Source organism: Antedon mediterranea, chromosome 1, assembly GCF_964355755.1.
Source record: "Antedon mediterranea chromosome 1, ecAntMedi1.1, whole genome shotgun sequence".
Classification (NCBI taxonomy): Eukaryota; Metazoa; Echinodermata; class Crinoidea; order Comatulida; family Antedonidae; genus Antedon; species Antedon mediterranea.
In genome coordinates this window covers 35,819,291-35,833,914 of record NC_092670.1, presented here as the reverse complement: position 1 = coordinate 35,833,914, position 14,624 = coordinate 35,819,291, and the positions used below count along the sequence as shown (strand labels likewise).

Here is a 14,624-nt window from a genome sequence, read left to right as displayed (position 1 = left end):
TCGTCAAAATATCCTTACTCAATCCCAACACGGTGAGGAGGAAGTAATAGGTTGGTCTATCAAAGGCTTCCAAATTTGAACACCCCTGTAAAACGAATGTCGGGCCTGAAGTGTACCGAGTGTATCGTGTGCAACGCGTTTAAATATATCATGTGAAAAGGCTCCACTTTTGTTATATCTCGTTCGTTATTTCGTAAGTAAATATAAACATAAAAATATTCCTAGTTAGTTGAGACAAAACTATTACCTGTTTGCTAAATATTTATATGACAATTTTCTTGATCAGTGTTCATATAGAGTCTCAGTTAACTTTTAGCACTAGTTCATTAAAGAGTTTTATCAATACGAGTGTATTTTGATATTATAGGCACGACAATATTCGTCAGTTATTATAAATGTAAATGTGCTCTGCGCAAAAATGTTTGAACAAGTTATATAAGTTGAATGTCAAAATAAGGTGTTTTCTAACATTTTGTGTATTTTTATTGTATTAGAGCAAATACGTTGCAACTAATTTGATACTAAAAGTATAAATTTCTGATCAGTGGTTGCCGAGATATTGATATGGTCATTTTCTTGACCAATGGTCAAAAATTAGTTTCAATGTCACTGTTTGTTTCATAAAAAAATGTATACTATAGACAATAGACATAATTCATTTAAAGATCATTGTGAAATTAATCACCAACTAAAAGATGTCCAGTAGTGAGTTGATCAGAACCGAATTGCCAGTATACATTAGTAAAAAAAAAAAACCGGTAATGATTTCATTCATATTGGATAATTATCGGATAAATTCGATAATTTTTATTTTATAGACCTACTCATTAGAGTATAACTCAAGCGAAGTTACAAAATATTCTATTTATTTACCAGTTATAACATAATATTATATTTTTGTCCAAAATACAAATGAACAAATACCGGTATACCTTCCGGGCTGAAAATCGTTTGGTAGCTAAAAGAGCAATTTCTGAAAATAAAGAAACAAAACGCAGTCACCCAGCTATCAAACTGAATGTGTATTATAATATCGCATACCGTACTATTATAAAACTCTGCTCAAAACAATAATAACAGGGTAGTTTCGTAGAAAATTAAAAATAGCCTATGAATCGCGCTATGTGAATTCAAAGTTATTATTGTTTATTGAACAAGTTTCGCTACGTATATAATCTCTTCAAAGAAATCGAAATATTTGGCAGTAAATATATTCTTTTCAGTTTAGAAAAAAAAGAACCACGAGAGCTAGAGACCATTCCACCAAGAAATTCCTTTATTTATTTTACGTGATTTCAAACATAGATCATGAATATACACATTTATAGACCTGTTAAAAATGAGATATTTTAAAATAGGTAGTGTACAAAATCATTTTAAACCATATTAAACAGTTAAAATATTCCAGTAAAAGGCAAAATAGGAGAAATAAATTAAATGTTATTTAGTTTTCTACATTGTTGACAAACCTTTGGTTTTTATTGTTTGGAAGAAAGTTTGTTGGATGGTATAAAAATGGTCTTTTGCCTTTGTAACTGTTTTAATTTTTTTTTTCCCGTCACTGTAGGTGATCTTAAACATAATATGATGATGACGATGATATAAAATCCACAAAATAGGCCTAATCATTAAAATATGTATATACTTACTGAAATACTTACCCAACCAGAAAATATTATTGTATGATTTGTATGTAAGATATAAGGGCCAGAGGCCTAAATATTGTGGAAATAAAACCCCGTTAGGGGAACGAACGAAACGTTATATTAATTCCAAAGTTATTCTTGTTTAATGAACCGTTAAACCCTATATATATTCCATTCCAAAGTTGGTCTTTACATTATCAGTGAATTCTTAGTATCGAAATAATTGATAATCCAAGCCAACGTTGCGTTTTGTTTATTACATTGGATACCGGGTACTGTGAACAGTTACCTCACTCTCCGTGTAATCTTTATTTAAAGTTAGTTAAGGTAAGTGCAATTTAACATTTATAATATTGGAATTTGTAATGTTAGCACTCGAAATTCACGCCAAAATACGTATGATCGCTACACGATATTTGCCTATGATCAGTAGATTTTTACAATTCCTTGTTTTTAGACATTATTATAATGATCTAAAATTAGCCAAACTAATACCTGTAGGAGAGCATTTATTCACAAATCACAAATACGATATGTCTATGTGACTAAGAGAGAATATGCCTTCTCATTTTTCTTTTTTCATAATACAATGTAGCAAATGTATATTTTAAAATAATGTTACATCAAAACGAAATGAAGTGGGACGAGTCGATAAAAGATCAATTCACAATCTCCCATGTTTTCCGAAAAGACTGAAAGATAGTTAATACCTGGAGGAGTGTACGAGTGGTTAGATTGTTCCGCCTGTATTCATTTCTTTACATATTATCACATTTTCCATTGCTTTATGTTTTTAACTTTTCTTAAATGATTTCTACTAGTACTGCATTCCACTTTTATACATGTGATCTCTTTCACATTTCCATTACCAATTTGTTGATATAAAAACCCAGAATTATTCCATTTAAATTCTTATTCTTTTGAATATAACTGTCGGGAAAATAGTACATGTATAGAGTAAAGTAAAACGTTTTTAATTACCATTTTTTTTTCTTTTTTTTTTATATGTCGTAAAAGCATTTAATATATAAATAACAAATACGATGTGTCTATTACATATGTGACTAAGGGAGAATATGCCTTCTCCATTTAAATTCTTATTCTTTTGAATATAACTGTCGGGAAAATAGTACATGTATAGAGTAAAGTAAAACGTTTTTAATTACCATTTTTTTTTCTTTTTTTTTTATATGTCGTAAAAGCATTTAATATATAAATAACAAATACGATGTGTCTATTACATATGTGACTAAGGGAGAATATGCCTTCTTTTTTTCTTTTTTAAATAATACTAATAATAGCTAATGATCTTAAAATAATGTTACATCAAAACGAAAACAAAAATTGAAATGTATAATTGAAACATTGTTAATCAAACCTTGTGGAGTGTACGCGTGGTTAAATACATATTGGCCTAATTATAACTAGCTTAATCTTTAGCATGGGTTGCGTTTCTTCATCATGTAATGGAGAGACGCCTATAGTTGACCATACCGACGGTATCAAGACCAGATACAGCATTATCGCAAAAACAGGCGATCATAAAGGATTGTTAACACATGCGAACCTCTACGCCAAGCTCATCAATGACAAAGGCCGCCAGTCAGACGAAATCCATTTGGATTGTACATGGAAAAACAACTTTGATGCAGGTAGTACCGACATATTTCCAGTTAAGGATCTCAATAATTTTGGACACATTAATGATCTGGAATTATGGCGCTCCGGTTTAGTAGCTGATAGCTGGTACTGTGAATGGATAAAGGTGGAAGACAATTACAACAATATGACGTACGTATTTCCAATAAATCGTTGGATGTCGTTAGGGTTCAAAATGATGTTTGAACGATACGATTGTCAGCTACCGCAATTCGCCAAATTTTCAGATCAGCGGAGAATAGAACTTGCCGAAAAACGAAAAACATACGCATTTGTTCAGCAGGTAGCAGGTCTGCCATGCCAGGTTAGAATTTAATTATTCATGTTCACTTATTTGTAGGCCTATATGTCGGCCTATCGAGTTGACAAATGACAAGCTACAGTTCGAATAATCTATCGCTTTTGATTGGTCAGATCACTTGCGTTGCTCTAAAGCTCTGTCTGCGGTGTGACGTGACAACGATAAATGTCGCCGCGTGGTTGCTAGCCAATTAAAAAATGCGTTCAACACTACTATGTTGTAAACTATAGATCAGTATTTTATCAAATTATGTATCTTAGCTTGATTTTTTAAAACTGTAGTTCAATTCAACTCAAAGAACAATTATTCACGTCCAGAAGACAAATAGTAACAAAAACAAAATGGTGATAATAAAAGAAAATAGACAAAAGGAAATCCCTTAAAGATTTGAATCTTGTGACGAGATTGCCTCTCTTAATTTTATAGTGTAGATGTTATCTTATAATATAAATGTTCAATAATATTGTATATGGAAATATTGAGTTGAAACAAATAATAATAATAATACTCATTATTTTGTCCTACTTATTGTTTTACTTTACTTACAGGTGATTGATAGACCAGAGAGTGAGAAGTTTTCTAATGACTACTTAGTAAGATTACATTTCTTATTTATTTTTCGTGTTCAGATTTGATATAACTTAAATTCGTTGTGCTATTCCACTTACAACTAAAATTATTGATCATATTTAACATAGAGTATATTTATACAGTAATTCTATTCATTCTATTGATTAAGTTGTATTGTTTGTTTTAGTGGGATATTGGTTCTCATATGGCTGTAGACAAAATAGACGGCGCAGTTATTAATTCTGTAACCTCAGATTGGAAAAGCCTAGATGATATGAGTAACATCTACGGCAAGGCATTTCCTGTTCCTGAAGTGAGTAAACTGATTGTATCTCCTTTTTTCGAAATTAAGATTAAAATACGGTATTTAAGTTATGGCACGCCAACATATTTTTCTTTCAGGAATATTAAATTATCGCCATCTAGAACCTAACTATACTTGTGACGCATTTTAACATGTTTTTATTTTTTACAAATAATTATAATGTGTACAGGGAATGCAAAACTGGAGATCAGATTTTGAATTTGGAAAGCAACGTCTAACTGGATGTAATCCACGATTAATTCGACTATGTACGGAAATACCAGAAAAGTAGGTCTTTTATCATCATCATAGGTTATGTCATCATCTGCTGGATATAACTCTCCTCCAGCATTTTTCACTTCCTCTGAAGTTTTGACCAGTTCTATTCTCCACTTTCTTCTCCTCTTTCTCGTCTTCTTCTTTTCCTCTTCAATTATTGGTTGCCATTATGCGACTCTTTCAGTTATTCGTATTATATGTCTTGCCCACCTCAATTTTATTTTTTATTTATTTCTTCTAAAATTTCTTAAACGTTGGATTATATTTTCTGTGACAGATGACATTTTAGATATAGAAAAGCAACTTTCTCTCGATTTCTATTTCTTCTTGATTTCTTCTTGGACGGTTCATGTTAGGACTTGTTCCTTTATTATTACTGTATAATAATATTATTAGACCTACAATTCATATATAATATATATATATATATATATATATATATATATATATATATATATATATATATATATATATATATATATATATATATATATATATATATATATATATTTCACCTGATGATGGGCTATGCCCGAAACATGTCGTTAAAATAAATCTATATTGAGGCAGTTTTAACTTATTTGATCTTGATTTTATATATATATATATATATATATATATATATATATATATATATATATATATATATATATATATATGTAAGGATGTGGACGACAACACAAAAGGAAAAACACGCCTTTTCTCACTTTTACCACGGTCCGGTGGTGTATTTGGTTTTAATTTGTTTTTAGCATAACAATAGAGATCAGTATGGTCCTTTTAATCAGATCTTTAATTAAGTAAGAGACAAAACTATCTGCTTCCTTGACCGGTTCATGAATACAAAAGAAAGCAAATCATTTGAAAAAGACTGTTACAATTATAGGGGGCAGCAACACCTATAGGGGGCAGTATTTAATTATCACATGATTAGATTAATCCCCACACTCCCCTGTTTAAGCTGAGTTTGTCCTCAAACTTAATATTATTCACAACAAGAAGAATCTTTTCAGCATTTTCAGAGTCAATGCCAGCATCATCAGGCCAGTCAGGGTAAACGTCCCCAGTACCATCGTCTTCAACAAAGGACTCTACACATTCCCCTTCGGCTCTCCCAAAGTGTCTCATCTTCTTCTCTGGGAGAACATATACTGTGTTTCCATTCCCATGGGCAGCACGCCTAGTTGCTTCTAGTTCGGCTCTTAGCTCATCAACCGTCCTCTGCACATCTCGCAACGATGCCTTGCTTGCCATCACTGATCTCTAATGTTAAAGCCAAATACGATCCACGATCCCACTTCTGACACCAAATTGTAAGGATGTGGACGACAACACAAAAGGAAAAACACGCCTTTTCTCACTTTTACCACGGTCCGGTGGTGTATTTGGTTTTAATTTGTTTTTAGCATAACAATAGAGATCAGTATGGTCCTTTTAATCAGATCTTTAATTAAGTAAGAGACAAAACTATCTGCTTCCTTGACCGGTTCATGAATACAAAAGAAAGCAAATCATTTGAAAAAGACTGTTACAATTATAGGGGGCAGCAACACCTATAGGGGGCAGTATTTAATTATCACATGATTAGATTAATCCCCACATATATATATATATATATATATATATATAATTTTTATTATATGTTGTTTTTTTTAACTTATTTACTTGTGTTTGTATTTGCATCAAAGCTTGGCAGTCACCAATGGGATGCTAGATCTTGCAGGATTGACAATAGAACAGGCGATAGAAAAGAAGCGACTGTTCATTGTGGATCTGAAAATTACACAACACAGAAGCGAAGACGACCACCTCGATCGGGTAATATATACAATAATTTTATCAAGTTTTAGTAAGTACGTTGACTATCGAATGAACCCCGTGGCTGTTAGGATAGCGACATAATAAATGAATAAAATATCGCTTGATTAACTCGCTTTGCGTCACGCATTCCTAGTCCTAGTGGGAACCAAGCTTAAGCATCACGCCCTCATGCTTAATGACCTACTAAAGTTGAAAACAGACATATAACTGAATCATTAGGAAATCGTTATCATAAATGTGACCTTTGTAACTTGTTACTTACAAAATTCAACCAGATCATTCATGTCCTAAGTGGTTCTATAAAAAGATGATAAACATTGTAGTACCTAAAGTTCGCGCGTCGAATGCATGTTCTCTCGTACAAACCTAAACTTTCATTTATTCTTAATTGCTTCATATCTTTTTATAGATCTGTAGCCCAATAGCTCTGTTTTTTGTCAACGATGAGTCAAATCTGCTGCCTGTTGCAATTCAACTGTTCCAGATTAAGGAAGACGACAATCCGGTAAAAGAACATGATCATGGATTTCAGCAGAATAAACATATACATAATGTGAACTCGTTTACTTTAAAAATGAAATGTGTATTTTAAAGATGTATTGTCCCCCTGAAAAAATTTTTTTTTTCAATCTTTTTGTTGAATAGGCCATTTTTATTGCACATAAAAGTTATTCACTTTGACCTCAATTTGGATTGAAAAAAATAATTTTTTACACGGGAAAATCGAAATTTAATGCAAAAATTAACCAACCGGAAGCTATTTGTCTGGAAGACAAATGTGTTCCGGTTTAATTTAACCCTTGACCTGAGTTAGCTCATAAATATTCATATTGTATGGATACATCGTGTGGATGATGATGCTTTCCAAATCAACCGCCAACAACGAGAGCAATGCATGCGTGCGAGAGAGTCGAGTAGTGATGCGAGACGAATCTTGAAGAAAACACGAAAACTATAGCTAGCAGAATGCTAAGTTAGAATTACAGTTGGTAACTTTGATGTTGAATCTTATTCATTTAGGTGAGTTTTTGTTTCGCTAACATGAGAGGCCTAGCTAGGCCTAGGCCCTAGGCCCGAATTTGCTGCTACTGTACTACTAGTCTACTACTACTACTACTAGCACTGGCAGTCTCGAGTAGCCTAACTGCTGCCTACTTCTTTCTCTAGAAGTAGAGTGTAGTAGGCCTAGGCAGTACACTGCTAGTTAGGGCTACAGTAGACCACCACCAGAAGGGATGTATTTTTGTTTTAATCATGATGAATTGGTTTAATTTTTAAAGATTTCAACTATCTATTCGGCAGTGAAAATAAAAAAAAAAAGAAAATCTAGGCCTAAATATTGTTTTGGATGTTTTACTGATGCAATATTTTAAAAATATTTTCTGTATCAAATGCAATAGGTTCAAAGTAACATTAACATTTTATGCAGATATTTTGACACAAATTTCTTTTTTTTTTAGGTTGATTGATTGAACAATAAGAGCAAGTAGTGAGAAACATAAAATGTATCGTACAGTGGCAACATTCACAATTTATTGAAACGTTTCTTACTATTAAAATGACACTTTGTAATGGATGTGAGCGATCTTAGAAGACTACAGCTGTCGTAATTACTGGCACAATCAACACATTGATAATTAGTAGACAAATTGACACAAAAAACAATACAGGAATTCAATAAGATATACTGTATATATATATTTTATTAACTCCTTTTGCACTGTAATATTTACAGTAAAATTGTGAAGTGTAAGTAAATTTGAAGAATTTATCCTGTGTACTGTTGTAGTAGTTTTTTATTTATTTATTGAATGTTATGTTTACAAAATAATATACTGTACATATAATAAAAAAAAATTATACAATATTTTACAAGCTGGACAAGAACATATTGGCCGAATGCAGCAGGAGAGTCAGAAATATTTTTCCTGCAATATCCAATCATATTCCAATACCGAGTCTATCATTGTTGTCTTTGGGTGACCTCTGTTCTAGTCTTCATCAGCTCAACGTCTTTAAAAAAAGTAAAAGCAAAGTATGAAAATCTGGAAAAAATAGATCATGCATATTTAGTGCAAAATTGGGCTAGTGAAATTGCTTACTTTGACATAGTCAAATAAGTATACTACCTTTCTATGGTAATTAAAACACATTACTTATAATGTTATAACTTATAAAAAGAGAAAATAAATATTTGACTTACTACAGTACAGAGAACATTTGTTTGTGTTGTAAAATGGCTAAGCTGGCTTTTCCCCTCTGTCTACTTGTACAGTGCTGCTGGAAGGTTCTCAATTTCAGGCTTGTATTGCAACCATTTTCCCTGAAAAATGTTTGTTTTATTTTTATCATAAAAATTAGTTAAACAAGCTTCAACTGTAAATATATATGGTACAGCAAGCTGGCTGTATTTTCGGAATGTAGCTAAGATTGATGGCATATAGCCTAGGCCAGTCTATGAAGAGTACAATGTATAGGGCCTAGCTAGCTGGGCATCTTCTGCAGGGACCCGATTGTCACAGTCGGCTTGCTACTAGCCTAGTAATATGCAGCAGCATGTATTAATTATTCTAGGCCTAGCCCTGAACTGAAAAAATCCCAGGCTAAGTTAATTAATTTACCTTCCTGTTATTATTGCGTTATATATATTATTATATTTAAAATAACCGTCTAGGCCTACTTACCGACAAATTAACAGCTAAGCTTTACATATTTATACGATCAGGCCAGGGAAACCCACAGTCGAATCGCGTCGATCTCTGGTGGTGTTGTTGTACATACAACGTGCATCGTCCATTGTTAGATCAGATCTCTGCTGTGTGGATGCTCATTAACATATCATGCATATGTATGAGTTAGCTCTACCGGCCTAATTTCTGAGCCGATGAGTTCGAAAAAATAGTAAACTTATTTTGATTTTTTTATAAGCGAAATCAATATTTTTTTCGGATTTTTTTTCGGTGGAAGTGAATAACTTTATGTTAACTACAAAACGGTCTATTCAAAATTTGATTTTTTTCATCTTTATTTTTCATTTTTTGGGGGACAATACATCTTTAAATTTGCACTTGTATTTAGAGTAACACTTTTGCTGCGTATGGCGCCCCATACACCGATGGATGTAACGAGGTCAATCAATTCCTAAGTCAATCAGTCATTTCCAAGCAGTTTTTGTTCGTGGAGATCTTCACACTCTCATTGTCGTTTTCCTTTCACAGGTGTTCCTTCCAACGGATGATGAATACACGTGGATGTTGGCTAAGATGTGGTTCAACAATGCCGACGCGTCATACCATCAATCTTCAGCACATCTTGGAATGACACATCTTTTGGTAGAAAGCTTTGCTGTAGCTACGCATTGCTGTCTTTCTCCATCTCATCCACTCTTCCATCTTTTGGCGCCTCATTTTTTGTATCTCATGGCCATAAACGAGTACGTTACCTTTTTTTTTATTCTTAATTTAGGCAAATTACCAAGGATAGTCACAAGTGAATTCATTCACCATCCTTCTCAAAGGTGGCAATCCCGTTCACAAGACAAACCTCTTCTTGTGTGATACATTTCTCTTTCATCACATTTTCAAGATCTGTGATTTAAACGACAAAATTGTTGCGTTCGATTGTGTACAGACCTTTTATAAAATAAATTTTTGTGGTGGGCCAAAATCTCACCTCTCCGTGGAAGGCCTACTTACAGATTTTTTTTCTCTGAAAAATATATTTTTGAATATATGTTAAAGTTACATAATGGATATTCACTTTGACAACAGATTTGGATTTTTTTTTAAATATTTTTTTCCTGAAAAATCAATCAAAATCAGTCAATTTTGGCTACCAGAGCCAATGGAATTTGGTTGAATTCAAATGTTTTTGTCATTTTATAAGGAAAACGTGTTTTTTTTAATACAAAGGTGATTATCTTTGAACTACATAAAGAGGCCTATCCAAAGTCTGATTTTATTAATCTTCATTTTTCTAGTTTTTTGGGGTCACTACATCTTTAAAATCACAGTAGCTAATTAAATATTTTTGTTTTACTTAGCCTTGCATTAAAAACCCTTCTTAATCCGGGTGGATGGGTCGACAAGACGATGGCAGTCGGACGTCTCGGTATGTTTGAAATAACAAGACGACGATTTAAATCATGGCAACTGTGTATTGACGGAACCTTTCCAAAGGAACTTGAATCCCGTGGCCTCAGTGACCCAAAAGTACTACCAAAGTATTACTATAGAGATGATGGCCTGCTACTATGGAACGCTATTTATAAATATGTCTCCCAAGTCGTTGACGGCCACTATGGTGTGTACATTTTTTATAGGCCTATATTAATTTTAGTAAAGGCAACTGGGCCAGTAAGTTAGAGAAAATCTCTGTGGTCAATGGAGAAATAAGTATCATTGTCTAGCCTGGTTTTAAAGGACCAGTATTCCATTCATCATAGACCTACTGTTGCACATTAAAAACAATGCATGCATACTGATGAAGGGATTGATAGATTGATAACTTTAACTTTAGGGACATTTATTTGTTGTTAAACAAATTATGTATATTACTTACAATTTAACCATTATAGCGCCCATTTCTATATTTAAGCTCATAATCATCACAACTGTCACTGTCATTTAATAGAAAAAAATACAATCTTAAAAACTTATTAACATTTTTGAATTTCAGAAGTACCATAACACTTTAAAATTCAATGATTTTTTTTAAATTTATTTTAGACCAACCAGAAAACATTTCTGGAGATTTTGAATTACAAGACTGGCACAGAGTTCTTTCATCACCAGTAGAAGAACAAGGTTGTGCCATCCAGGGAATACCAGGAGACGGTTCCTTCAAAACTAAAGAAGACATTACACTGACTGTTGCATCTGCTATATTTACCAGCAGCGTGGAACATGCTGCGGTAAACTTTGGGCAGTACGATAACTATGGGTTTCCCCCACACTACCCGGCATCACTCAATGGAGAACCACCTCAAAATAAGGTAAATTTGATTTTTCTTTTCAGGTCCTGGAGGAGGGGTGAGGTCAGTTTTATTTATTCATAACATGGTTACTCTTTGTTAAAAATGTAATCATTGTTCAAAGATTTTTATATTATTTTTTTAGAATGCTAAGACAGAAGAAGAAATATTCAACGCCTTGCCAGATAAACATACAACTTTAAGTGTTATGGAGATTACGAAAGTGTTGAGTATGAAGGCGACCAATAAATTGGGTGATTTTGAAGTACAATACCAGTTTGATCCAATTGGAAGCGAGGCGGTAAAGCAGTAAGTTAATATTAGAGTTACCTAGTTGATACTTAACATCCTAACTTAAGCCCTGTCTACACTACCAAACTAGTTTGACAAAAACGTGTTATGTGCCCAAATAATGGTAGTGATATGCCTAAATAAAGTAGTGATATGACACCGTCTATTATGGGCACATAACATGTTGTTGTCACATACAGTTTGGTAATGTACACAGAGCTTTATATTATTATTAGTGATTTATAAAATGTGCAGGCTGTCATTTAAACACTGTCATCCTGACGTAGAATTTCATTAATATCCGATTCACACGTACAAGGTCCAGCCTGTAAAGATACGTCGATGTAACATCGATGTAGCATGCGCGTATCTTCCTATATTGAACATATCGTGTGAAAGCATTGTAACTCGATAAGATTATTCCGGGAGCATAATTATTTTGTTAAATTTGTTTTGTATACGTGTGAATTAGGTTTAAATATTTAACAATAAAAGTTGCCAGGCGGATTATCGCTATCAGCAGTATGTATGATTCATTATATACTTACAAATGTAATCATTTCATTTGTCACGTTTTAGATTTATTGAAGAATTGAAAGAGGTTGGAGAAACTATCAATAAGAGGAACATGGACCGGGAAGAGAAGTACACATACCTGTATCCTCCAAACGTCCCAAATGCAATTAGTATTTAGATTGAGAATTAGATAACGTTTTTGGCGTCAACCATTGTCTCAATCAAACTGTTTTCATCTCCTTTTCGAGTAAAATGCCACCTTTTCTGCTTGGTTGTTTATAAAGTAGTTCATTTTTTTTCTTTATGTGGGATCATCCCACTTTTATTTCAAACAAACATCATATCAAAACAGTAATATATATTTATGCAATTGCAATTTTGTTATCATCTGTTTGAATTACTAATGATTTTTGTATTTATTTCTATACCATTATCATTATTCACCATAGTTATTTTCTATTTTTTATACATGTCATCATCAATGCATTTCATTTCTTTTATAATCTTATATATTAATTATACTTATATTCTTGGTAGGCCTACATATACATTATCAATTAAACTTTTTTTCTCTTTTTAACAATTTTTTTCTTTTTAATTCTTACTTTTGCTTGAAAATAAATACAACTTAACCTGCGTTTTTATCTTAATAATTAATTTTTATACATGTTAACGTTAATGCATTTTCTTTCTTTTATAATCTTATATACCTTTCTTTATACCTGCATTATCAACAAATTTGTTTTTCTCTTTGAACAATTTGTTCATAAATACAAATAAGATGTGTTTTTATCTTTAATTAATTTGTATACATGTCATCATTAATACATATCCTTTCTTTTATAATCTTATACATTAACTATACTTATATGTTTTTTATAAATACATTATCAATTAACAAAAATTGTTTTCTCTTTTTAATTCTAGCTTTGCTTGAAAATTAATACAAATTAAAATGTGTTTTTATCTTTAGTTAGACCGTTTTGGTATTGCTTTCATGTTAGAGTTCTTTGAAATAATGCAGCAAAATAAAAGGTATATAGTTTAAAGTACACACAAATCGGTCACGACCAACAGATAGTATAAATTCATTCATTTTTTTTCTCAAATAGGCCTACAGTATGTCTATATTTTTAATAATCAAATTAACATATTTTTCTTAATTTTCAATTTTTTTTTTTTGGTGTTTCTTTCTTTGTTTACATTCATAATTTCTTTTTAAATTAGACATACATAAACACATATAGGTCGATATACATATACACATACATATGTGTATATATATATACAAGTACATCATACATACAAACGTAACAAACACTTATACACATATATATCTATATCCACATATACACATGCGTATACATACATAAGCATACCAATTTAAGGTTTTATGAAGAAATAGGCTATACACAAATATCATCGAACAAAAATGTCAGGTAATCTTTTATTGAAGATTCTATTAATTATTTCGATTGGATATTTGCGTATTCTTAGTTCAAAGTATACAATCTGAGAGATATCGTTAATATTACCATATACAAATTTAGAGATACATAGTTTAGTAATATTTATAATGTTATTAATGGTTTTCATATGAACTTTATTCAGACATTCAAAACCATAAATTACGTGAAAGTTTGAGATCGTAATGTCTATATGCAGGTATGAACGGATGATTAGATCGACTTTTTTCCATATCGGAAATACCTGTTTGCAGAAGTAAAAAATGTGGTTAATATCACTGATTTTGTTGCAACTGTTACACATCTTGCTGTTTGATTTACCTATTTTAAACAGATAATTATTTGTTGGGTATAAGTTGTGTAATAATTTCCATGACAGTACATTTAACTGAGCTTCATTGGAAGAGTCTGTTATTCGTGGCCATATTTTTTCCCTATTAAAATTATAATTATCAAAATACCGGTCCCAATAATTTTGACATTTTGGTAATGAATACATTTTTGAAAAAATATGTTCTCTAACAATTTTTGGAGTACATTTGTCAATACAGATATTATTAAAAAGGATTACAGGATCAAATAGTTTGTCCCAAGATAAGGCGTTTTTCCAGTCAACTGGGATACAACTATGAATTGAAACAAGGCCAACAGCCATAAGTCGCGTGCTAAAACGCATAGTGATACCGGACCGACAGACAGACCGACAGACCGACCGACCGACATAGTGAACTATAGAGTCGCGTCCACGCGACTAAAAAGTGTAATCAGTGTTTTTCGGGTGGTTGATTTTTTCTAACAT

The 14,624-nt window shown here is 32.1% G+C and overlaps 1 protein-coding gene and 1 long non-coding RNA gene across 2 annotated transcripts; one reads left to right on the top strand and one right to left on the bottom strand.

The window, feature by feature from the left end:
- Nucleotides 1-3,087: 3,087 nt before the first annotated feature.
- On the top strand, nucleotides 3,088-12,537 carry LOC140044607 (polyunsaturated fatty acid 5-lipoxygenase-like). The gene is made up of 11 exons (XM_072089187.1): nucleotides 3,088-3,609; nucleotides 4,155-4,199; nucleotides 4,364-4,489; nucleotides 4,671-4,768; nucleotides 6,448-6,577; nucleotides 6,990-7,085; nucleotides 9,799-10,013; nucleotides 10,623-10,882; nucleotides 11,308-11,573; nucleotides 11,698-11,861; nucleotides 12,423-12,537. Exons 1-11 carry the CDS (start codon nucleotides 3,088-3,090, stop codon nucleotides 12,535-12,537), a joined length of 2,037 nt encoding a protein of 678 aa, XP_071945288.1.
- LOC140046741 (uncharacterized) lies at nucleotides 8,166-9,427 on the bottom strand. Its single transcript, XR_011844839.1, has 3 exons — nucleotides 9,265-9,427; nucleotides 8,784-8,903; nucleotides 8,166-8,593 (listed from the first exon to the last, which is right to left on the bottom strand). It is a non-coding gene; the product is annotated as an uncharacterized lncRNA (long non-coding RNA).
- Nucleotides 12,538-14,624: the final 2,087 nt, after the last annotated feature.

Coding starts and splice junctions, on each gene's coding strand:
- LOC140044607 (XM_072089187.1), top strand. CDS start 3,088: ATGGGTTGCGTTTCTTCATCATGTAATGGAGAGACGCCTATAGTTGAC. Junction 4,200..4,363: donor AGTTTTCTAATGACTACTTA/GTAAGATTACAT, acceptor TGTTTGTTTTAG/TGGGATATTGGTTCTCATAT. Junction 11,574..11,697: donor GAGAACCACCTCAAAATAAG/GTAAATTTGATT, acceptor TTATTTTTTTAG/AATGCTAAGACAGAAGAAGA.